This window comes from Ovis aries, chromosome 18 (assembly GCF_016772045.2).
Source record: "Ovis aries strain OAR_USU_Benz2616 breed Rambouillet chromosome 18, ARS-UI_Ramb_v3.0, whole genome shotgun sequence".
Lineage (NCBI taxonomy): Eukaryota > Metazoa > Chordata > Mammalia > Artiodactyla > Bovidae > Ovis > Ovis aries.
The window spans coordinates 64,808,804-64,832,852 of record NC_056071.1 but is presented as its reverse complement, the minus strand read 5'-3'; the positions used below and the strand labels follow the sequence as shown (position 1 = coordinate 64,832,852).

Sequence of the window (24,049 nt, the reverse complement as noted above, 5' to 3'; positions counted from 1 at the left end):
CGGCCCCCCCGGGTCAGAAGCAACGGTGAGAGGCCGCTCTCTTGTTGGTCACTGTTTGGGAACGACAGGTCAGCAGGAGCCCAAGCCATTTCAGATCCTGTGCTGGAGACCCCTCAAATCTGGGCCTCCAACATTCGGCTTACAGGGTTGACAGTGGGAGTGTAACTTCTTCCCAGTGTCAGTTTGCCAGTGACTTCCCTTAAGGAAGGAGCCCTCGTACCTGATCGGCCTTGAGCAGCCCAGGGTCGTCCGTGCCCAGCTGCCTCAGGTCCTGCAGGGAGCGGCCCCCTCCCAGCTCTGTCACGCTCGTCTCTGAGGACGAAGAGGGCAGCCCATGGCCGTAGATGTCCTCCTCATCACTGGATGTCAGCACCTGGTCCCGTGAGGGCTGCTCCTGGGTGCTGGCGGCCGAGGTCGAGGCCCAGGGAGGTGGTCGTCCTCCCCCTCCCAGGTCATGCTCGGAAGTGACGACCGCTGTCTGGCCCGTGTCAGCGTCAGGAGCAGCGCACCGGGGACTCGGGCTGAGGTGGCGGGGGGCTCCCATGTGCATCAGGAAGCCCTGCTCTTCGGGGGGCTCCTCAGCCCTGCCTTCGTCAGCCATGGCCCCCAGAGGGCGCTGCTCTGCACTGGGGGCCCAGCTGAGGCGGGAAGGCTCCGGCGCCAAGTCCAGGAGGCAGGCTTCTGAGAAAGCGCCCAGGGGGCCATCAGGCTGCAGAGCCCCATCCCCCCGGGCCTCCGCCGCGCTGCCCGGCCCACTGTCCGCAGGACGAGGCTCCCCCTCAAGCTCCACGATGTCCTCAGTGTCCTCTGCGCACTCCGTCGGACGCCAGAAGGAGCTCCCTGCCCCACCGGGGGGCTCTGTCCCGCCCTCGCCGTCGCCCAGGGGGCTTTCAGTTCTCCCCTCGGCTCCTCCGTTCAGCAGGTCGGGGGCGGGCAGGGGCACCTCCAGGACACTGAAAGCCTCGGGGTCGCTATACTCTGGCAGCACACCGCCGGCCTCCCCGCTGAGACTGCTCTCCTGGTCAGGAGACCCTGTGCTGGACTGGTCCACGACGCTGCCCAAGCTGGAGGCCGCAGACGGCAGGTCCGTGCTCACGGACTGGGGGCTGTCCCCAGGACACTCATGGCCGGGGGTTGACTCAAGTGAGCTGGGCCCCGCGGTGCTGCTCCCGCCTTCTACTAGAAACAAGAACGGTTAAGATCAGGCAGGACGCCACACAAGCGGCAAGACAAGAGCTAAGAAACAAAAACTTGGCCTAAGGAAAAAAGCTTCTTAAATGAAGGAGCTGTAATTGGTGAAGAATAAATCTCTCAAGTACAAAGTACCCCAATGCAGGGGTGTTTTAAATGGATGCAGATACTGTACACATGATGGGCTCTGAGGCTTCCTTCAATAAAAGTTAACTAAGCAAAAACAAAGGAACAAATGGATCCCAGAACAATTTTTTAAAGTTATCAAAATATTAAGGCATCTGATAACATTCTCCTTCAATACTGCAGCGATGTTTAGTAGAGAGGCTCAACAGGCATCAAGGAGTAAGTAATAAGTTAAAAAATTTCCATGTTAAATCCCGTATCTGGGACTTCCCTGGTGGTAGGTTAAGAATCCACCTACCAAAGCAGGGGATGTGGGTTTGATCCCTGGTCCGGGAAGATCCCACATGCTGCTGGGCAACTAAGCCCATGAGCCACGACTGAAGGCCGAGCTCTGGAGCCTGTGAGCCGCGATGACAAGCCTCTGCAAGAAGCAGCCCGTGTGACACAACCCCCACTCACTGCCACCAGAAAAGCCTGGGTGCGGCACCAAAGACCCAGTGCAGCCAACAGTAAGCAATTGAAAAAATATCCCATATCTGGGGACTTCCCTGGCAATTTAGTGGTTAGGACTCTGTGAGTTCACTGCCAAGGACATGGGTTCATACCTTGGTTGGGGAACTAAGATCTCACAAGCCCCACAGGATGGCCAAAAAAAAAAAAAAAATCCCGTATCTGATGACACACCCAACACTAAACATAAACTGATGCATCTGAAGATTTCCACAGCTTTCCTTCCAAGTCCACAGACTCTCTGGTCCGACAGATGATATACATGAATAAACCAAATTCTTAACTTAAGTATTGGAAGTATATCACTTTGTGTTAAATACTGGATAAAGCTTTCACAGTGAAACTCCTCCGAGGAGGACAGACGCTGCTGCCTGTGCTCTCGGCAAGCAGCCCCCGCCCGCCAGGCTGGTGAGAGGCCCCACGCGGCGGGAGGGGGCCCCAGGCGCTCTGCCGCGGAAGGTACCTGTCTTCCTCGTCCTTTTCTTCTTTTTCACTCTGAGAGGCTTCACCACGAGCTCCTGGTCGAAGTCCTCCGAACTGATCACGCTGAACCTCTTTGAGGTGAGTGGGCCGCCCCTGCCCAGCTCAGGGGCTGCCTGCAGCCCGGAGCCACTGTCCGTGGAGTTGAGTGAGCTGCTCCTGCTCCTGGGCTGGCTGGCCATGGAGCTGGCCACTGAAGAGCCCCGCAGCCTCGTCTCGGAAGGCGTGGCCGCCGGCAGCTTCTCCGCATGTGGCCCGTGGACTTGCTCTGTGCACGCCGATGTCTCCAGACTGTCCCTCACTGGTAAAGAAGCTGGTTTTACTGTGGTTATCGGAGGGAAAGATGATGTGCTCTTATTATTAAGGGTAAAACATGTGTCCCAGGTGACAGACTTCAATGTTCGAAAGTCTTATGCATCAATCCCACAGACTGGGTCAGAGCATCAGATGGAGATTAGTCAGGCGGGTGCCAAGTTCCCCTTCCTATCCACTCAACCCCCAACCCTCCAGACCCACAGAAACGATTCCAGCAAATGTGAGACCCTGACTGAAAGTAGGTGATCTTCAAGAAAAGTATCATAAACTGATTTTTAAGAATCAAAAGAAACCCTCTGAATAACTCGTTTAAAGCTACAATCACTTAATGAGTAAATGAAAGTGGTAAGTTTTCTACATTATAAACTTTAATTACATACATTTTATAACAAAGTTTTGTAACAAATACATTTTATAACAAATACAAACCGATTGATGCTAGTCCTTCAGGCCTGCTTGAAATTCGTATAATGTTCCTGTCTCCCTTTAAGAAAAATATTTCATTTTCTGTGCAGGAAACAGACACGATATCACCTGATCCTTCCAAACCAGCAATTGTAGCCTGTCCAGAAAAAGAAAATCACAAAACCAGGCAATGGTAATAGCTCAATCTGTACAAGCACGTGCTGGAGTCCAAAGAAGTCAAGTAACTGCTGTTTGCTGCCATGACTTTCTGAAACTTGGGAGTTATTCAACCCAAAGTGAGGGAGTACCCGACAGATGGTAGCTGAGTACCCGTCAGTACCTTTCTGGGACCGAGCTTGCAGTCTCTCCCCGCCCCCAGCCACACTCTCCACTGGCCCCGGTTGTGCTATCGTGCCCACCCTGCGGCAGGTGCATCCACTGGCCCGTCCGGACCCTGGCCCTGACCCCATGACGCCACGCCCCCTACTCGGATTCTCTCACTGGCCCTTGGTCACCGGGAGTTTCAACTTGATTCAGATGCCACCTCCTTGGGAAGAGTCCCTGACAAGCTGGCCTTCCTCAGCAATGCCCAGGACTCTCAGAGCTCACAGCCCTTTACACAAACCCCTGCCCGGCCCGTCTCTCCTGGGCTGGATGTGTGCTGGCCGGTCTAGGGCCCCTACCATGTGGATTCCCGCGGGAGAGGCCAGGCGGGCACTGCGAGTTGCGGTTGTGAATGAATGAGGAGGGAGACAGGACTCCTCCAACGCCATCTGAAAGCCGTCAGCACCCAAAACACAGGACAACCCTGAGCCCTTACTGACCGAAAAACATTCTTGCTTCCCAGTCAACAGCAAATAGGAGACTAGCTCAATGCAGAGGAGAAAATGGGTCTAAGTCCTCTGTTAATTCTTAGGTAACCCTGACAGTGGTCTGAAAGCTTCCCACCGTGCTGCCACGTGCAGACTGTCTGTGCATGCCCCGCCTCTCTGGCTCCACTCCTCCACCCACAAAATGAAGCTAATTACACCTACTGGAGAAAGCTTTGGGTAAGTGTTCAGAAGACAGGAACTGATGTATAATTACAGTATACCTTGACCCCACCAACTAATAAGTGCACATTAAGTTCAAAGAGGACCCAAAGAAAAAAGAAAAGCTGTGTTCTCTAGACCCGGGGAAGAATACAAAAGTGTCTTTCAAACGTTCTTTAAGAAGAGAAACTCAGGGCTAAAAGGCACCTTGGTGATTCCCTAGGCCAACTCACCCGTCCCTGCCCCATGTCGCAACAAAGACTTAGTGCAACTAAAAATAAATTTTTAAAACAAAGAATATACCAAAACTGAACAGTTTTAAAAAAATCCTAAAGCAATCTCTATTGGCAATAATCTCATCACCCTACTTTAAACAGAAATTGTTTCCAACCATGATTTAATAGTGCTGGAAAGATGTCCAAATACATCATCAAGTAAAGTGGGGGGAAAATAGCAAAACGAAGCAGCTCCACTCGGGAAAAGAAATAAGGGTAAAAGAAGAGGGTAGAAAGCAAGCTAGAGAAAGGGCCCCCTGCCTCACTCAGCCTCACCCTGGGGAAACCCTGGGGAGTGGGCCCCTGTCTCACTCTTTCTGTTAATGTTTGAGTTTTGATCTCATTTCATTATGCTCACGGTAATTTGGTAGCCATAAAACACATGATCCAAAGAAATTATAAAGAACAAATTTACTTTTCTGCTTAAACAAAACACACACACACACACACACGTACACACTTTCTTAGCAGGGGATAGGACTACAAATATTTAAAGCAAATATTTTTTCAAATCTACAAAACCAACCAAACCTTCACCTGGTTTCCGTTACCAGCTCAATGGAAAAGGCAACACACAGGACCCAGGCTGTTCCACCCTCTGAGAGGAAGCAGAAGGCCTGTACACACCCTCCTGCCTCTAGACTCAAAGGTGCAGTACCATCCCTTTGCTCACCTGGTTGACGGTATCCAGGAGGTAAATACTATATTCATTCCAACTCAACACCCAGCCTTCTTGGAAGAAGCACGACACGAGCCCCAGGTGCTTCTCAGGTGAGCTGCACCCTCCGCGCTCGGCCGAGTCCAAGCGCGGGTAAAGCTCGAAAGGCTTGACTCCTCCGGCGAAGACGTCTTTTAGGATAAACGTGGCCTGGACAGTCCCGTGGATGTCGGCCTTCCACAGCCGGAGCCCAGGCCGGGACGCGTACAAGGTTAGATCACTTTGCTTACAGAGTCCTGGTATAAAGCAGGCACCAAACTTCCCAGTGCTGAGACGACAAGGAAAAAAGGAGGGAAGAAAGAGAGAGACATGGACTGATTCACAGTGCTAGCTGTCAACCCCTCATTTTAAGTCCAAAAGGAATTTTTGGACTAAGCCAGAACAAGATTGATTCTTTTTCAAACCCTTTTCTACAGTGTGTGTTTTGGTTACGTGAACCACTGGTCTACCCCGAGCCCACAGAGGACACAGCCTCTGCCTGCACCCCCTACAGCAGCCTCAGAAGTGTGCACCCCACGGAGCACGCGTCCCAGTTACACACACCGAGCCACAGCCCTGTGAGGCTGGAGTCAAGACTCCTGTACTAGAGAAGAGGACGCAGCGGCAGGAGGAGAGGCCCAGGGCCGAGCAGCTCCCCTGCTCTCAAAGTCTGCTCCTCCCGACGCCCGCTGCTGGGTTCACCCAGCACCCCAGGGAACGAGCTTCAGGCCCAGAACTGGGGCAGCCCTTTCAAAACTTCTCTTAAACCCACAATCTCCATTCTGACCCACAGGCGTGGTGGGTTTTCTGGTTTTCCTATGCTTAGTACCATGAAATAGCTAAAACAAACAAGTGAAATGTACACCCAGGAACCTGTCCCTCAACTCTGGAAGTAAAGCCAACAGCCGCATCGTTGATGTTCTCCTGCTCCAAAGGCCCCTGCCCCTCCGGGCCCCAGGTGTGAGTCCTACCCTGAATTCTGTGTTCACTACTCTGTTGCTTCTATCAACACTTTCACCACATGCCTATGCATTCCTAAACGCTACATACTTGGTACAGACACACTTTTGTCTGTCATTTGTACTACAAAGTACGATGCTATTTGTAGTCTCCTGCAACTTGCTTGGAGAAGGAAATGGCAACCTACTTCAGTATTCTTGCCTGGAGTATTTTATGGACGGAGGAGCCTGGTGGGCTACAGTCCATGGGGTCACAGAGTCGGACATGACTGAGCGACTTAACTTCCACTTTAACCTAATAATTCTGAGATTTATCCTTGTTGAAAAAAGCGCTAAGGCTCATTCATTTTCACTGCTATACGGGACTCAGGTTGATGGTTATTTGAATTATTCCCACTTTTTCATTTTTTTTTTAATCTCTTCATCTTGCTGTTGATTCATGTTCTTTATTTTTTTTTAATTTTCAAATCTTTAATTCTTACATGCGTTCCCAAACATGAACCCCCCTCCCACCTCCCTCCCCATAACATCTCTCTGGGTCATCCCCATGCACCAGCCCCAAGCATGCTGCACCCTGCGTCAGACATAGACTGGCGACTCGATTCTTACACGATAGTACACACGTTAGAGTGCCGTTCTCCCACATCATCCCACCCTCTCCCTCTTTTTCATTTTGAATCGTGCTCACCATGAGCATGTCTGCACATAACCTCCCGGCACACAGGTCTGACAGTTGGTCGCAGACATTTCAGAGTGGACTGCTGGACTGTCACGTGACTGCCGTGTTGCTGATTAAGAGCAGATTCAGGTCAGGAAGACAATTCCAACCTTTCCCTGCGTGCTTACACCAGCCTCACCCATCAGCGACCTGGGAGTTCTCACTGCTCCACATCTCTGCCGAACCCCCGCGTCTCCCAGTCGAACGGTGAGTTCAGTTTAACCCTGAGTCCTCTGATTCTCTGTCAGAAGTACTTCCCCGATTCTGAACAGCAGAAGGCATTGTGGCTTGTTTTTAATACTTACTTGGCCGCACTAGGCTTCAGTGCAGCATGTGGGATCTCTGATCTTCATTCAGACTCTTAGTCGTGTCACGCGGGATCTAGTTCCCTGACCAAGGGCTGAACCCAGACCCCCTTCGTCGGGAGTGCAGAGTCTCAGCCCCAGGGCCACAGCGAGGTCCCACAGCCCTGCCACTCACTCCATGCCGTGGACCTCAGCTCCCTCATCTGTAAACCAGGGATAACAACTCCTACCTCAAAGGCTGATGTGAGGCTGAATGACAATCCGTGAAGATGACAAGCAATGCTGGTGACACTGTAGGCCCCCCAGACGCTCAACTGCCTCTTCCGTCATGCTCCTGTGGGTGCCGGGCCCCACCTCACCCTCACCCTGCACAGCAGCACTTGGCTCCCAGGGCGGCATCCCAGCGCCCACCAGGCAAACTCAGCTGGGTGCTTCTCTGCGGTCCAGCATCTCACTGCGTCCCTCTGGAGAGGGTCCATGGAGGACACAATATCAATTCAACTCTGAAGTGAAGACTGTCAGACTAATCCACTAGTAACACCCTGGGTCATTCCTGGACAACTCCACGGTCAGCACGGGGGTGACCACTGCCTCTGGTGATTTGTTCTGGTAAGGTTCTCAATAGAGACGCCCACAAGAGTTCCAGTAGGACAGCCCATAACCTCTTCTTCCTGCCTTTCCTGTCAATTTCTATTTCGTGATCCAATTTTCAAACCAAAGTATTTTCCTTCTACTAATAAGTTCTCTTAAAAATCTGTCACTTCAGGTGGGGTGACTAAAGCCTCCATCTTAGTCAACATTCAGTGAGCTCCCGCACCACGCGAGGAGCTGTGGTGCAGGCAACAGCAAAGAGGCAGGAGGAGGGTCTCGGCCCCGCGAGTAACACACGGTAGACAGACGCGTCAGAAACACGCCACCCCCGCAGCGCCGAGAGCTGCTCGCGGCCGCTAGACAGAGGGGACACACTGTGCCTGGGCCGAGGAAGGCTAGACCTTGGACACTGAGCAGACCATGACCCTTTGGGGAAGGACCAGCTGAGCAGGGCGGGCGGGGGCCCTGCTCCAAGGAGCTGCTGAACCATGTTGGCAGCAGGCTGGGAGAAGGTGGCCGAGCCAGGGGTAACTGGCTACATACCGCTCAGGGCAAACGGCCCTCCACCCCGACTCATCCGCCACCCACACGCAGGGTGACTCCCTAGCGCCGGCTGAAGTCATTCTGAATCAGACACAAAAACTCTAACTTTTAAGGTCCAAGCTCTACAGGATTCTAAAATCACAAATCAACCGAGTTTCTCAACTTTGGTGGGGCTGTTTTCTAGAAATATCAACCATGACTTTAAAAAATGTCTTTATTTCCTTTATGAGACACACCAATGTTGAAAGTAGTGTTTCTAGTTATCAAATTCTAACCATAAATCAGATTTTCCAATTTATGTACAATAACGCTGAGCAAGACAGAGAGCCGGAAACGAGACAAGCCACAGCCTGGATGGCAGGCTCAATAGCCGGAAGCCCAAAGGCACCAGAGGGCATGATAGTGACGCTGCCCCAGAACCCACGTGGCTGGGCAGGGGCCCAGGCTCCACACCCACCCCGGCCCCGCAGGTGCTGCTGACCCGGACGGCCTGCCGCCGGACATGGAGGAAAAGCGGACGGCTGGGTGCTGCGATCGCCTGGGAGATACACACGCACTGCTCTGTTCTATCTGAGGGGGTTCACAGGCTGATCACCCACCAGTCCCTGCAGCTGTCCCCAGGCCCGGCTGCCCCGCTGACAGGACAGCCTCCGCCCCCTTTGGGCCAAGCCAGCCCTCCTGGGCTCAGGGCCGTGACATGCACCATCACCCGGTCACCCCGTGTGTGGGCCCACATGCCCAGACATCCACACCGCCAGACTCCCACACCCCCACACCCCTAGACACCCACACCCCCAGACACCCACACCCCCAGACTCCCATAACCCCACACCCCTAGACACCTACACCACCACACACCCCCACACACCCAGACTCCCACACCCCCACACCCACCCAGCATGTGGCCCACCCCTCCTCCCTAAGCTTCCCCAGCCCCATAGCCTGCACCCCACAGGTGCTTTTTTTTGGCCAGGCCGCACAGCATGTGGAATCTCAGTTCTCTGGCCAGGGATTGAACCCATACCCCTTGCAGTGGCAGAGTGGAGTCCTAGGCCCCCAGGGAAGTCCCCACAAGGAGGTATACCTGGCCACCACGCTGCCAGAGCCAAAGGCCCAGCTGGGTGCATTGCTCAGGGCCAGTCAGCAGCTGCAACACAGCTCTTTCTGACAGGTAAAGACGGAGTGCGTTGGCACACAAGGCCTCCCTTTGCCAGTGACACTCACTCATCAGAGAGCTCCTAGGTCCCAGAGCTTTAAACACCGTCCAGAGGCCCTCGAGGGCACCGCTGTGGCCACCCGCGGCCCGGAGCGCACGTCGCCCCCACCTGCCACCCCAGCCTGGCCCTGGAGGAAGACCACGCCCTGCCAGCAGCAATGCTCTACCCACTGCCCAGACTACCGCCTCCAATGGCTCTCCTCCTCCCACACCCCAGAGCCAGCCAACCCATCAGCTCTGCCTTCAAAGCATCCCTGCCACCCCGCCCTGGTGTGAGCCCGACTCTCACCTCGGTCACCCGGGACCCTGGTAGCCTCCGTGGTGGCCGCCTTCACCCCCCTCCAGAGTCAATGCCAGCTCGTGACTCTCACGGCGCTGAAGTAACACAGCCCCGAGTGGGGCCGTGAAGCCTACAGGATGGGCTCCCAGCCCCTCCTCTGCGCCCCCACACCTGGCCTGTGCTCCTCTGAGGGGTCCTCACGGCTCCCCCGGCCCTCTCCCAGGAATCGGCTCAGACCCCACTGCACAGAAGGGTGGGGACACGTCTGCCTAGGCAAAACACACCAGACAGCCATCCTCACAGCTCCACCCATCTATTATTATATTATTACCGCTGAACACTCTAGAACATGCTTATTTAAGGTTGGTCTCCCCCACAGGAACGTGAGCTCCTGAAGACCAGCGCTCTTGTCCCCCTCGCTCACAGCGTCTTCCCCAGATTGCGAAGGGCACTGGGCAGAGCAGACACCCAGGAAGGATCCTCCATGGCTGAATGGGAAACACGCCCCCAAGATGACCTCATCCAGGCCAGAGGGTTCAGTGGCACCTGCATCTGACGACCTCATCTTCATGTCTGGCCCAGGCCCCCTCTCCTGAGCTGCCAACCTTCGCATGTTACTCCCGATGGGGATTCTGGCTTAGCCACCTAACAGGCATCTTGAACACAACATGCCCGAGAGAGAATCCAGACGTCCAGACCTTAACCCAGGGCTTCCTGTCCGAGTTAAAGGGCTTCTCCCTCCAGCCGGTTGGTTTAGCCAAGGGCACAGAAATCCTTCCTTACTTTGTTCTCCCCTTGCCCCCTGTATCGAATTCATCCCCAAATCACCCTTCCCTCCCCCTCCAGGTGGATTCCACGCCACCCTCCAGACTCCCGCAGCTGCCTCCTTGCTGTGCAGAACCAGGCGTGCTCAGGCCGCCCTCCTCCTGCCTAAAGCCCCCAATGGCTTCCCGTCTGGCCTGGAGTAACTCAGGGCAAGGACTGGCTCAGGTCTTCCTTCCCAGCACCCACCCACCCTCCACAGCTGCCCCAGTCCCCCTCTAGCTCCTTGAACATTCCAGGCCTGGGCCCAACACGGCCTCAGCACTTGCTGCTCCTGAGACCAGAAGGCTCTTCGCACACTGGAGGGTTCAGCCCAGGATCTCTTCCCCAGAGGCCTCTGCTGACTGCCTGCCTCCACCCGACCCTTCACCCAGATGCTGCCTCGGAGCACTGCCCACACTGAGACCAGCATTTCTGAGGGCAGAGCCTGGCTCCCCGCTGAGCACAGGGTGCCGGCCGGTGGGACACCTGGTGACCGAAGCTGCAGCTCCGGGAGGCAGCTGTCACTGGGGTCCTTTTCTAACCACGATCTAACACAGCACACAACAGAGACGAGCTGTCAGGACACAGGCTGGAAGTGTTTCTGTTCACTCTATTGTCCCTTACTTCTCTAACACGGCTCCCTAACAGAAAGGGGACTCAGCACCCTGAGATGGTGACTGGCAAGTGTGCGCAAAGACCCGGCCACAGAGACCCACCAGGAGAGGGTCAGAAGAGGTGCTGAGGCTTCACGCCAGAGCTGAGAAGGCCAGGTGTGAAGGCAAAGACTGCTGGGTACACGATTCACGTGGAGGGAACTGGTTTTTAAGTCTCTCTCTCTGCATGCCACCTTCCTTCCAAAAAGACACAACACAGCGAGACACCGACAGACAGGCCAGGACAAGACGTGAGGGGGAGAGCGGGGTCCCGGCAGAGGGGGAGCCTGGCCAAGTCTGCAGGACCACCAAGCCCGAGTGGCGGGTCCTGCTGGGCTTCCCAGGAGCCAAAAGGGAGACGATCGTTATAAGACGACCAACTGTCGATGGAATTAAGGGGGCGTTCAACATGGAAAGGCGAAGCCGAAGGGGAGATGTGACTGTGTGAACAGCCATGGGCTGTTCTGCCAACAGAGAAAGGAATAAACTTGCACTGTGTTCCTGCAAAGCCCGGGACACAGCATAACAGACGTTGAGAGGACCAGAGGCTGGCACCACCAGCCGCACACTCGTCCACCCCCAGGCTTCTTGGCCGTCTGCTCCCCACCCTCCACCCCACCCCCTCCCAGCTCCCATGCCCCCCCTGCCATCCCCCCACCCCTGGCCTCTGCAGACAGTGGTGCCCCTTCCCCTGGCACTCCTCCAACTCCAGCCGCCAGCGATGGGGCTAGACCGACCCTGCTGCAGCTGTTCTTCCACCAGCAGCAGGTCACAGAAGGGGTCGTCTCGCAGCCAGGAGCTCTGACCCCTTCCAGGCCTGGCCCCCTTCTTCAGGACACCCCACCCTGGGTTACAGCCCACGTCCTGGCCGCACCCTCACTAGGCTCCACAGCAGAAGACACAGCCAGCAGCGCTGAGGTCACCTGAATCCACAGTGGCATGGTTCAAGGAGGGAGTGAGGTGGGAATGCCCACCCGACCCTGACCTCTGAGCCGAGCTGTGCAGGAGGCGGCCTGCGAGGAGCAAATGCCGGCATGAGGCGGCGGGGGGCTGGGGACCCATGTGGAGCCCCGTCCCTCGCGCCGTGACCCCGCGCAGCTCACCTCTTCCTCGGCTGTGTCCCGACCTGCTGGACAGAGCGCTCTTCGGTGTAGAACAGCAGGCTCCTCTGCAGCGTGGAGACCAGCAGCACCTTCTGGCTGTAGTCCAGCTGCACGATGGAGGCCGGCTCCTCCAGCACCAGGTGCGAGTGGCAGACCCCCTGCGGAGAGAGGCGCGTGAGGCCCGCAGGGCAGGCTCCAGGGGGCCCCCAGCTCCCAGGACTGGCCCGCCGCCCTCCTGTGTCTGCATTCCGGCCAATGTCTACCTTAAATGAAGGCTCTCATCCTCACCGCATTCAGTGCCAACTCACTGCGGTGATACCACCCAGAGAAGCCCTCACTGGTGAGAAAATTGTCAGGGTTACCATCTAGGTCAGGCCACAGCAAGGTCACCAAGAAACGCTTAAAACTTCAGTATGATTTTTAAAAAGGTTTTCAGCACGTGTCACCCTGTCCCTCCCTGTTCACTGAACCCAGGGTAGGCAAGGCACGAGCGGGGAAGCTGGAAGACGTGAGGAGCTACAGGAACTGTGACATCCTGCGTTCACAGCAGCAAGGCAGACACGCCTCACCCTCTACCGGCTGACGCAACAGCAACGACTACGACGCAACCCAACACGCCTCCACTCGCCGCTCCTTGAGGGGCTCAGATGGGGCTTATACAGGTCACTGGGCATGCACAGTGCTACAAACGATCTCAGCTGTTACAAAACCATGAATTTACAACTCGTGGGGTGAGAGCGGGAGGCCATGACCACCGCCATCCCGGCTAATTTGCTCTTTCCCTGCAACATGGTTCAGAGAAGGAAGACTCCATAAAGATCTAAGCAGAAATATTGCACCAGGTGTATTATTTTTTCCAACAGAACACAATGGGACTTCCTAAGAAATTATTGTGACAACTTTCACAGTTCATATCACAACCTCCTCCACAAAGGGCTCAAAGTAATTCTGGGGACATTATATCCTGGCCTACGGAAAGGGTCAGAAGAGACAGGTTAGAAAGAAATGAAAATGGTATTAAGTATGTTAAAGAGCCAAGTCAAGCTTTGCGAGGCACTTTATCGCTGACACAAATGGTGTGTCTTTGGGCCAAGTATCTGTGCCTGTAAGTCCCTCTTCTCCTGAAGCCTGTTTCTTTAACAGTGTAGGAAATACTGATGCAACATCGTAGACTTTTGTGGTAAAGGGAGCAGCCATCAGATTTGCTGGTAAGATTTACACACAGTAAAAGTCACCCTTTTTAGATATATGATTCTATCAATTTCAACAAATGCATACCAGTGTGTAACCACCAGCATGATTGAGACGGGGAAATTCCCCTCCACTATCATGGACACGAAGCCAGAGTTCCCTCCCACCTTTACTTACACAAACTGCAGTTTTTCAACTTTCGACTTAGCTCGTAATGGAATTAAATTCATTGTATTGTACTGTGCAAAGGGCTTCCCTGGTGGCTCAGCTGGTAAAGAATCCACCTGCAGTTCAGGAGACCTGGGTTCGCTCCCTGAGTTGGGAAGATCCCCTAGAGAAGGGAAAGGCTACCCACTCCAGTATTCTGGCCTGGAGAATTCCATGGACTGTACAGTCCACGGAGTCTCAAAGACTCAGACAGGACTGAGCGACTCTCACTGTGCAAACCCATACATCTTTCCTGCAAATTTCATGAAACACCTGTGTCTTTAAAAATGGATCAGAACCTCAGTAGAGCTGGGAACAAATGACCAGGATGCCAAGGTGTGGGGAAACTAACAAGATGGCACCGGTGAGGCTCTCTCGCTCCACGTTCTGTAAACGGTGGCTGTGCAGCTGTGTAACAGCCGAGGCTGCTTAAGGCAGTGTGTGTGCGTCACGAGGCGCTCGCCTGGCCACAGGCCACTTCTGCTCTGGTTGAGCATAAACAAGCTTCACCTGGAAAAGCCCTGAAGGATTGTGTGCGGTTACGTTACGTCTGCTGTGCCAGCTAGGAGAGAATAAACGTGTCTGCAGTTCCTACGGCTCCTCACATTTTCTTCCAGCCTCTTCGCCTGCACCTTGCCTACCACGGGTTCAGGGAACAGTGCTCACAGTGAGACACAGCGAGACAATCGGTGCTGTGAGCAGGGCCAGCAGTACACAAGGAGAGTGCTCTCCGCGTGACTTTTTCGTTTCCTGACCTGCATGAGCAATGTTCCCATGACGCAACCCACGCTGTGGGAGTGACAGCAGGAAGGCACAAACACGGGATCCCTGAAAATCTCAACAAAATGTTTTCCTGGAGAGCAGCAGTTCTCAAAGTGTTGCCCACAGTCCCTGAGGGTCCCTTAGGACCTCTCGAGGTCAAAGTCATTTTCATTATGAGGTTTTCTCTGCCTTCTTCATGGAGCAGTGGTTCACACTGCTGGTGGGTAGAGCTCCTGAAAGACTGGGGTGGGGGGGACCCCAAGGCGAGAAGGGCACCAAACTCCAGGAGCTGTCATGGTGCCCCCAGCCACTGGGCATGTGCAGCAAAAACGTGCATTTCCCTTCAGAAGGTCTTTGATGCAGGAAAATAAAAATCCCAACAACTCTTGACCTTGGGGACACCTGTCTTTGTATTCTGTGATGAACCCAGGCCTGCACACAGCTCCCCAGGTGAGGCTGAAGTCCTGTGGTTCTTTTGAGGAGGAGCACTTGGACGACTGTACGAGCTAGGAGCTTAACTTTTTTTCCCCCCAAAATATGTTTTTATTTGAAATACTAGTATTCAAACTTGGGTATTTGTCAGGCATTTTCTCAGAAGGAATAAACCATATCTGTCACTTCAAGGAAAATAAGTGTCATTTCAAGGAAAATAATTATTATTTTTTGCTGATAATAAGACTTGATCTTCACAAATGAAGATCAGAATCTGAAAACCTGTATCCACTCTTGTGAACCTAATATTCCCAACGGCTTAAGACCTTTCTCATCAGAATGATGGAAATATTAACAATGGTGTTGTTTTTGCTTTCAGTTCAGTTGCTTAGTTGTGTCCGACTCTTTGCGACCCCATGACCCGCAGCACGCCAGGCCTCCCTGTCCATCACCAACTCCCGGAGTTCACCCAAACCCATGTCCATTGAGTCGGTGATGCCATCCAACCATCTCATCCTCTGTTGTCCCCTTCTCTTCCCGCCCTCAATCTTTCCCAGCATCAGGGTCTTTTCACATGAGTCAGCTCTTCACATCAGGTGGCCAAAGTATTGGAGTTTCAGCTTCAACATCAGTCCTTCCAATGAATACTCAGGACTGATCTCCTTGAGGATGGACTGGTTGGATCTCCTTGCAGTCCAAGGGACTCTCAAGAGTCTTCTCCAACACCACAGTTCAAAAGCATCAATTCTTCAGTGCTTAGCTTTCTTTATAGTCCAACTCTCACCTCCATACATGACCACTGGAAAAACCATAGCCTTGACTAGATGGACATTTGTTGACAAAGTAATGTCTCTGCTTTTTCATATGCTGTCTAGGTTGGTCATAACTTTCCTTCCAAGGAGTAAGCGTCTTTTAATTGCATGGCTGCAGTCACCATCTGCAGTGATTCTGGAGTTTTTGCTTTATATTATATAATTAAATGTATCACAATTGGAAGATCTGCATCACTTGGTACATCAATATTTTCCAAGTGACCAACACAAAAAATTACAGAATTACAAAATCAAACAAAATGAGTCAAGGAGTCCTTCAAAGTGCAAGACAGACCAATGGATCTCATTGTAACAGAGCAGCAAAAACTCATCCACATGCTTTCAGATTCCATACTGTAACCAACCTTTAAAGAAACTAATTTAGGGATGTGATTAAAGAAGAAGGTAACACAGTTCTCTGGAAGGGCTATTAAAACACTCCTATTTCCCACCACATATCTGTGTGAGGCCCAATCTTCTGGATACACCCCAACCGAAACAATGTACAGACTGAATGCAGAATCCGGCTGTCTTCCATTAAGGCAAATATAAAGAGATTTGCCAAAATGTGAAGCAATGCTACTCTTGAAAGCAGGAGTAGTTTTTTGTTTTGTTTTTTTTCTGTCACACTGCAAGGTATGTGGGATCCCTGTTTCCCAACCAGGGATCAAACCCAGGCATCCAGCCTGGAAGCGAGGAGTCTTAACCACTGGACCACCGGGCAAGTCCCATGTTCCATGTTTTGTTTTTGGCCTCGCCTTGCAATTTGTGGGATTTTCCAACCAGGGACTGAATCCGGCCCTCCGTATTGAGAGCTCGGAGTCCTAACCACTGGATCACCAGGGAATTCTCAGTACTATTTATTTTCACAAAAATATAAAAAAACTTAACCCATACAAACAGAACCTCTCTGGATACCTCTTTTTAAGAGGTATAGTGTAAAGGGGTCCTGGGACCAAAAAGTTTGAGAACTACTGCAACAGAATATTTGTGACAGGTCAGTCTCGGATCAGAGGGACTCAGAGTTACCCAGCTAGTAATCGCTGAATTTCTGGACGCACCTGGAATAATGGCTACAAAACAAAGAAGAAGATGAAAGGACCATACCACCAAGGAGAGAATTCCAACCGGGCAGACGTCTGACAAAACAAAGCACAGGCAGGCTTAAAGCCACCCACACAACAGAAGCAGACCCTCGGCCTGAAGTTGAGCTCTGCTGGGCGTCACCTGGTGCCTGGACCCCTGGGAGCCGGGGGTGCTTATCTACTGACCAAAGATCAGAATGTGAGGCTTAGGGCTCTGTCCAAAGGCTTAAAGAGCAAATACAGGGGTGGAGCTGGCTCCCTGCTGCCGCCAAACCTCCTCCTCCACCACTCTCCCACAGCCAAAGCTCGGCTGGGGTGAGCTCACCATCCACTCCAACCACTGTCCACAGAGTGAACCAAGACTATTGCCTGCCGCGTCAGTATTCAAGGGAGGTGGCAGCCATCAGCCACAGGGCTGTCCTCTCCCCAACCCCAGGGCGCACCCTCAGGGAGCTCAGGGTGGAGTACACAGGCCACCCTACATCAAGCCAACAGCCACTGCAGGCCGCCCCCAACGTGTGGCTGAGGGGTTCAGGATGCGAACTGGCCCCAGCGTGAAGGTGCACATCAAAGGAATGTGATCTCAGGGGGCCCAGACTCTCGCATCCTCCCGCATAGAAAAGCGCTAAATTCGTTAACTTGAGAGATTTTTTTTCTTCTTTAATTAGCACACTTCTTGATGTTTAACAAGCAGGTTTGTTTTTTCAAAGCTCCCGTAGATCCTGGTTCCTCCCCCACCTCTTTGGAAGGATCCCTCAGAGTTATCTGAGACTGTCTCCCAGGCTTAAGTCCTCAGTAAGTCCACCGAAAAAAAATTCTCAACTTTTAGGTTGTGCTTTTTATTTTTCAGTTGACACCTGTCGTGACTTTGAAATGTTCCATGTCCTCCTCTACAAACTGCCAAGGAATAAGGCTTGGTAGTGGCTTCTTTTCTAAGTGGTAGCCAAAGACAACAGGAGAATGAGAAAAGTGTATGTTCGAGTAGAAACAAAGGCCAATTCTTAACACAAAGAAGTAGAAGCTTATAAAGCATCAGGAAAGCGCTTGAAAGAAAATGTTACGAACAACAGCTGAGAATAGAAAGAGACAACAGGGAGTTTTCTGGGGGCCTAGAGGTTAGCATTCCAGGCTTTCACTCACAAGACCTGGGTTCAATCCCTGGTTGGGGAACTGAGATCTCACCAGCTGATTGGCGCAGACAGAAAAAATGGGACAAGGATCAAGAATACAAATTAACCAGCTATAATTTCTCCAATTATCTGACCAATAATACTTCTGAAAATGATTTTACCTGATCTAGATCCAGAGAAGAATAGACGATTTTCCCTTTATCATCTCCGGAGAACAGTTTCATCCCATTGGGGCTCCAAGCCAGAGCTGTTATGCTATTTTTGTGAATGCCAGTGACGTCAAACCTCCGAAGCTGTGAATAAACGATAAAAATACACACAAGAAAAAGAAAAGGAGAGACACTGTGAGATGGAGCTGTGTGGACGAGGTGGTATGCAGTCCCTCCTGTTTTGTGGAGTAACTGGTGTTCCCAAGCTGCTTTCCAGGCAAAACCCTGCACAAGGGCCCATCTGTCTATTTACCTTGAAAACTGACGGAGAGGAGCCAGAGACTACTGAGCAATTTAAATTACCCATATGTGCTTTTTACCAAGTGTCCTACCAGCAACAAAAATGTTATCTGACTATGAAGAGCACAGAGTTAGGCTTTTTTGAACAAATATTTTCTCAGCAGATGAGGACTTCTTATTTTAAAGGATGAGAGGAATTTGCCATGAAATTAAGAAATGCTAAAATGGTTGGCACTTACCTGTTTATTTCTCCCTGGCAATGAGGATACAAGCTGAAAAACTGCAACCCTCCCAGAGGCTGTGCCTGCAGCCACCAGGTCATCGAAGCAGCTCAGCAGCTTCACCACCGTGATGGACTCTGTTTTCCCCTGAAAGAGCAAACATCTAAAATCAAATGGGCCTGTCACTGGGCCAGATTTCAAACTGTGAAACAGCACCTACAAGTGAAATGGAAAACCTCGCCACACAGCAGCCGATACATATTTCTGATTGAAAATGTATATAGTTCAGAAAGATAATTATATCTCTTTTTCTTTCCAGGTTTTTTATTTTTGAAATGACAAAGTGTGAACCACTGAGCTCTTCTCAAGGGAATTCTAAGGAGCTTGGACAAGAGAGATTGTTCCCCCCAAAACCGGAGTCTGGAATCAGGAGAGCTGTCCCACTCCCAAGCTCTGCTTCCTTCTCTCTCAACATGGACAAGTCCCCCACCAACTGTCACCCATGGTGTGTACCTGCCACACAGCTGTGCTGGAGGATCAACAAGTGCTTCATAAACTTATTCCTGTTTTGATTCTTAGATCAATAATCATATTAAATAACATTAACGCAGGCTTGATATATTGGTTTAGTAAAAAGCACATGTCAAGCATTGAATACAGACCTTTAGGCTTCCAGTGCACCTGAATAATCATTTTTTATTTTGAAACCACTCATTCAAAAAATTACACAACCATTTCCACCTTGCCAAGACATATGGCAAGATCTTCAATAAGCTGTTTTGAACCCTGATGCAGTAATTTACATGGTAATCAATCTGTCAAACCCGAGCGCACCCCGCGCATTCAGGATCCTGAGTCAGCTGCTGGGTTAACACACAGCAGGGCGAGGGCCTGGCTTCTCAAAGCGGAGCCACAGCATCGAGACGTGCACACAGAGAGCCGCCCAGCGAGCAGAGGTGGTCACACGGGAGCACTCTTTCAGGCCCTGTTCAGGCTATAAATATGTCTGGTACCAGAGCATGACATGGGGTAAGGGAGCTAGATCTTAAGCGACAGGAAGGAAAAGCGGACTCTTGAAGACGCCTGCTTTTGCAGGTGTACCAGTCTGAAGTCTTACTGGGACACCCTCTGGAACAGGCTGGAAGGAGGAGGGCATGGGCCCAGACAGGAAGACTGGCCAGGAGCTTTCTGCGCTTATTCAGGTGGCGTGAGTTCGCACCCAGTCAAGAGAACTGGCCAACTCCACAGGCGCCAGGGCAGAGAACCCTGGGGAGGAAAGACGAGTGGGAGGCCCAGTGAGGATGCCGATGGCAGCGAGGGACAGGGCACAGGCCTCTCAGCAGCACACGTCCTGCGCCAGGCCGCCTGGCTGACACTGCACAGGCGTTACCTCCTGGGATCCTCAGGCCACCGAGAGCGTAGGAGCTGGAGCTATCCTCGTGACACCAGGGCTGTGAGACTGGTCTCAGGCCACAGAGCCCGGGAGAACCGAGTCAGGACTCTGCCTGAGTGTGACTGCAGAGCCAGGCCCTGCTCTGCCTCAGGGCTCCAGCAGACCCGCGGCGTGGACATGGGAGGCGGGGTCGGCCAAGGAGGAGCAGGATGGTGAGGGGAGGGCAGGGACTGTGAGGGACAGCTCCACCTCCGCTCGCAGGCGAGAAAGGCGCACAACACGCCTTAGGTGTGTATCGTCTGACAGGCCAGCGGGGCCTCCCTGGTGGTCCGGTGGTTAAGACTCTGCAATTCCACTGCAGGGCATGCAGGTCTGATCCTTGTTTGAGGAACTAAGATCTTGCATGCTGCATGGCATGGCAAAAATAAAAAAGAATATTTTTCCTGGGAATTTGTAATTACAAAAACTGCTACTCCATCAGGAATCAAAGTCGCTTATTGGAGATCTTGCCACGTCGTAGCACAAAATCAAAACAGCTGTGTAATTTTTCTGAATGAATGGCTTCAAAATAAAAATCATTGCACAGATGGGCTGGAAACTGCAACGCCCGTAAACATGCTTTTAATAAACCAATGTACTAAGCTTGACTTAACATTCTTTAATATTATTACTAACAAATGTCATCATTCTTGATGTAAGAACCAAAACATTCAAAGAATCAGACTATGACACCCAACTATACTTCAGACAGAAACAAAATATGAAGTCTCAGCTTCTGACAGGGTAACACTCTGGCTGTTCTGAAAAACAACGCCCTCCAAACACCCAGAAATGCTGAACAAGATACACAAAGCACTTATTAAACGCTCAGCTGACCTCTATAAAGTAAAGAAAATCTACGAGAGCTGAAACCCAAGAGAGTCCTGTCAAACCAGACAGAAGCCAGCCCTGAAGCCACAGGCTGCCCAGTGACCGACCAACATCCAGACCCGGGATTTTCTCAGGTGAGCAGGGGCAGTGAGGACAAGGCTTTGGGCCAGACGAGGTGGGGAGCTGGACCTGACCTCCCCATAAAGCCAGAACCCGTGAAGACCTAACGCTCAGTGAAAGTGTAAACCAGGGAAAAATTAATTTGCTAGCAAACGGGGCCGACAAGGAACTCAGTCTTGTATCTCAGGCACTGAGTGGAGGGAATAAAAACAACAGTTCCTAAGGATCTGTAATCAAAAACCTGCCCCATCCAGCACCGGGGTTTGAAGGTACTCTCCCTCCCCACTCAAAAGCAGCTCCGTGCAGGCAGCTTAGCTGACACGCTTCCTTGTCGGTAACACTTCAAGGGGCCTGGCAGAGTGACCATAAACCCCACCTCTGGGGCTCAGTCTTGGCCCAGGCCCCTCAGGATTCACACGTGCCGGGATCAGCCACACAGTTCACAGTTAGAGGTGACCACAGGGAAACAGGCCCATGAAGAGGACTCAACTGAAAAAACACTAACAGAACTGGGCAGCCCCTCACCCCAACTCAAGCAGTTTCATGTAGACTAAGAAGAGCCAGAACCGTGATGGAAATATGCTTAAGGGGAAGGATAAATTGGAAATTCGGGATTAGCAGATATAAGCTACTACATATAAAATAAAAACTAAAGACGTACTGTATAGCACAGGGAACTATATTCAATACCTTGTAATAACCTACAGTGAAAAAGAATCTGAGAAAGAGTATGTAACTGAATCACTTTGCTATACACATGAAACACGATAAATCAACTATACTTCAATAACAAAAAAGGCTTTAAAATTTTCAAGGACTATAAAGGAAATTGAAACATAAGAGCAAACCACTGTCAGAAATAATTAAATATATATGAAAAAGAATCAAAAGAATTTAAAATCTCAGTGGTGGATTAAAAAGCAGATTGTTCACAGCTGAAAGAAAAATCACTGAATTAGATGACAGATCTGTGCAGCAAAGATATAAATTAAGAAAGAGAAGTTGAGAGTCACAGAGGATCGAATACAAAAGTCCAACCTACATCTGGTTGGGATCCCAGAAGAAAGCAAAATAGGATAAGAGAGGGCAGTGTCTTCAGAGATGAGGCTAACAGCTATCCAAAACTAGGGAAAGGCCTGTATCCTCAGGAGCACAAGCCTTGAACAAGATTCAAATGCACACACACATATCTTTCAAACAATAAAACCTCAAAAGCAATGAGGAGATATTCATATGTCAGAGAAAAGAGGCAATAACTAAATATGAATAATTATTAATAAAAGATGTCTCAACAAAGGAGTCCTGGAGACCGTAGAGTATCATCCTCAAAGTGGTAAAAGACAGAACTGATAGCCTTGAACAGTATGTCTTTCTAAACAATTCAAAGACGGAGACACAGGAATTCTCCGGCGGTCCAGTGGTTAGGACTCAGCACTTTTACCGTGGCCTGGGTTCAATTCCTGGTCAAAGAACTAAGATCCTTGCCAGCCACGTAGCATGGCAACAAGCAAACAAAGGCAGGCAGACAGACAGACAGAGTGTCCAGAGCGCGTGATTTTGTGCTTTGAAGTACCACCGACTGCAGGACAAGAACTACCACAGGACGCACACCAGCAAGAAGGAGAACGGTGGCAAAGGAAACTGAAATGTAACAAGGATGGCAAGTGAAGACGCGGGTAAAACTGTGAGGAAATCTAAACAGTGATTATAAAATATAATAATAATAATAATAATAATGCCCAACTTGAGTAGCTAAATGTAGAATGAAAATACCAAATAGTCAGATGCATACTGAGAAAGGCCAGATAAAGACATCATAAGAAAGCTACAGACCAATATCCTTCCGTGAATACAGACACAAAAAAATCTCAACTAAAACACCACTAAAATACAGCGAGATTTTTAAAAAGGATATCATGACAAAATGTGGTTTAACACCAGGGATGTTGCTAAACACTCTACAACACACAGGACCACACCCCTAGGCCAAAGCGCCATAATGTCAGGTTGAGAAACCCTGACTCAAAGCACTGCAGTCAGGACGGTAAAGACAAGTGGCCTAAATATGCCTATTAGAAGGCAGCGACTGTTAAACTGGATTAATTAAAAGACCCAAATTTATGCTACCAATATGGAATGCACTTTAGATTTAAAGGCACAGACAAGTTGAAATGAAGAGTGGAGAAATAAACCATGCACACTGTAAGTTTGGAGATTTCAACACTCTTCTCACAGTATCTGGCAGAACAAATCGGCTGCAGAAATCTTGGGAGACGGAACGATACCACTGCATTAGTCTGTGTGCGCAGGGAGCAGGCCCTGAGGATGAAATCAGACATTCAAGGCACTTACTGCGGGAAAAAAAATCTCTGAGGGAAAAAGGGATGCAGCTGGAGAAGGCAGGAAGAACTGTCAGACCACAATGCAGGCTGTGACCTTGAAGGAGGGACAGCCTGGGAGCAGCCAGGAGGAGGTGTGCCATGGAATGAGCACGGTGGTGGCTTCGGTGGCCTCGATACACCGCCCATCCCCGTGGCGGGGAAGAAGTCAGATTACCGCCAAGTGACACACAGTTCAAAGACATTAACAGACTTCTCTGGTGGCGCAGAGGATAGGAATCTGCTTGCCAAGGCAGGGGACACTGGGGTCTGGGAAAATTCCACATGCCACAGAGCAACTAAACTTGTGGGCCGCGGCTGCTGAGCCTGTGAGCCACAGAGCAACTAAGCCCGCGCGCCGTGACTGCTGAGCCTGCGCTCTAGAGCCTGCGAGCCGCGGCTGCTGAGCCCGCGGGCCGTGGCTGCTGAGCCCGCGGGCCGCGACTGCTGAGCCTGTGCTCCGCCACAGGAGCAGCCACCGCAGTGAGAAGCTCACAGCCTGCAACGAAGAGCAGCTCTGGCTCACCGCGACTAGGGAAGCCTGCACAGAACAGTGAAAACCCCAGCACGGCCAAGAGGACAAATTAAAATAAAAACCAATTTAAAAAAGTATTTACTGTGAGTCCCTCTTTAAAAACAAACACACTGCCAACAATTCTACTTTATTTAGAGAGATAATATACTTAAAGATTATTTTTCATGACTGCATGGATATACAAAACCTCTTTTAAGATACCCAAACACTTAAGGTTCAAATGCACTGTTAATATCATAATTTTTAGCAATACATTTACTTC

At 51.1% G+C, this 24,049-nt stretch overlaps 1 protein-coding gene across 6 annotated transcripts in view; it reads right to left on the bottom strand.

Annotated features, from left to right (window-relative positions):
• TECPR2 (tectonin beta-propeller repeat containing 2) overlaps window positions 1-24,049 on the bottom strand; it is a 100,517-nt gene that overhangs the window by 50,066 nt on the left and 26,402 nt on the right. For 3 of the 6 annotated variants that reach the window (XM_042235524.1, XM_060401479.1, XM_042235525.2), the window contains exons 3-9: window positions 18,510-18,638; window positions 17,983-18,114; window positions 12,203-12,360; window positions 5,007-5,319; window positions 3,052-3,184; window positions 2,291-2,629; window positions 221-1,179 (exon numbers count right to left, since the gene is read on the bottom strand). In XM_042235524.1, the coding sequence (XP_042091458.1) occupies window positions 221-1,179; window positions 2,291-2,629; window positions 3,052-3,184; window positions 5,007-5,319; window positions 12,203-12,360; window positions 17,983-18,114; window positions 18,510-18,638 (2,163 nt within the window). The remainder of the gene's footprint in view (window positions 1-220; window positions 1,180-2,290; window positions 2,630-3,051; window positions 3,185-5,006; window positions 5,320-12,202; window positions 12,361-17,982; window positions 18,115-18,509; window positions 18,639-24,049) is intronic. The other 3 variants (XM_042235526.1, XM_042235527.1, XM_027957429.2) reach the window with 3 other exon arrangements.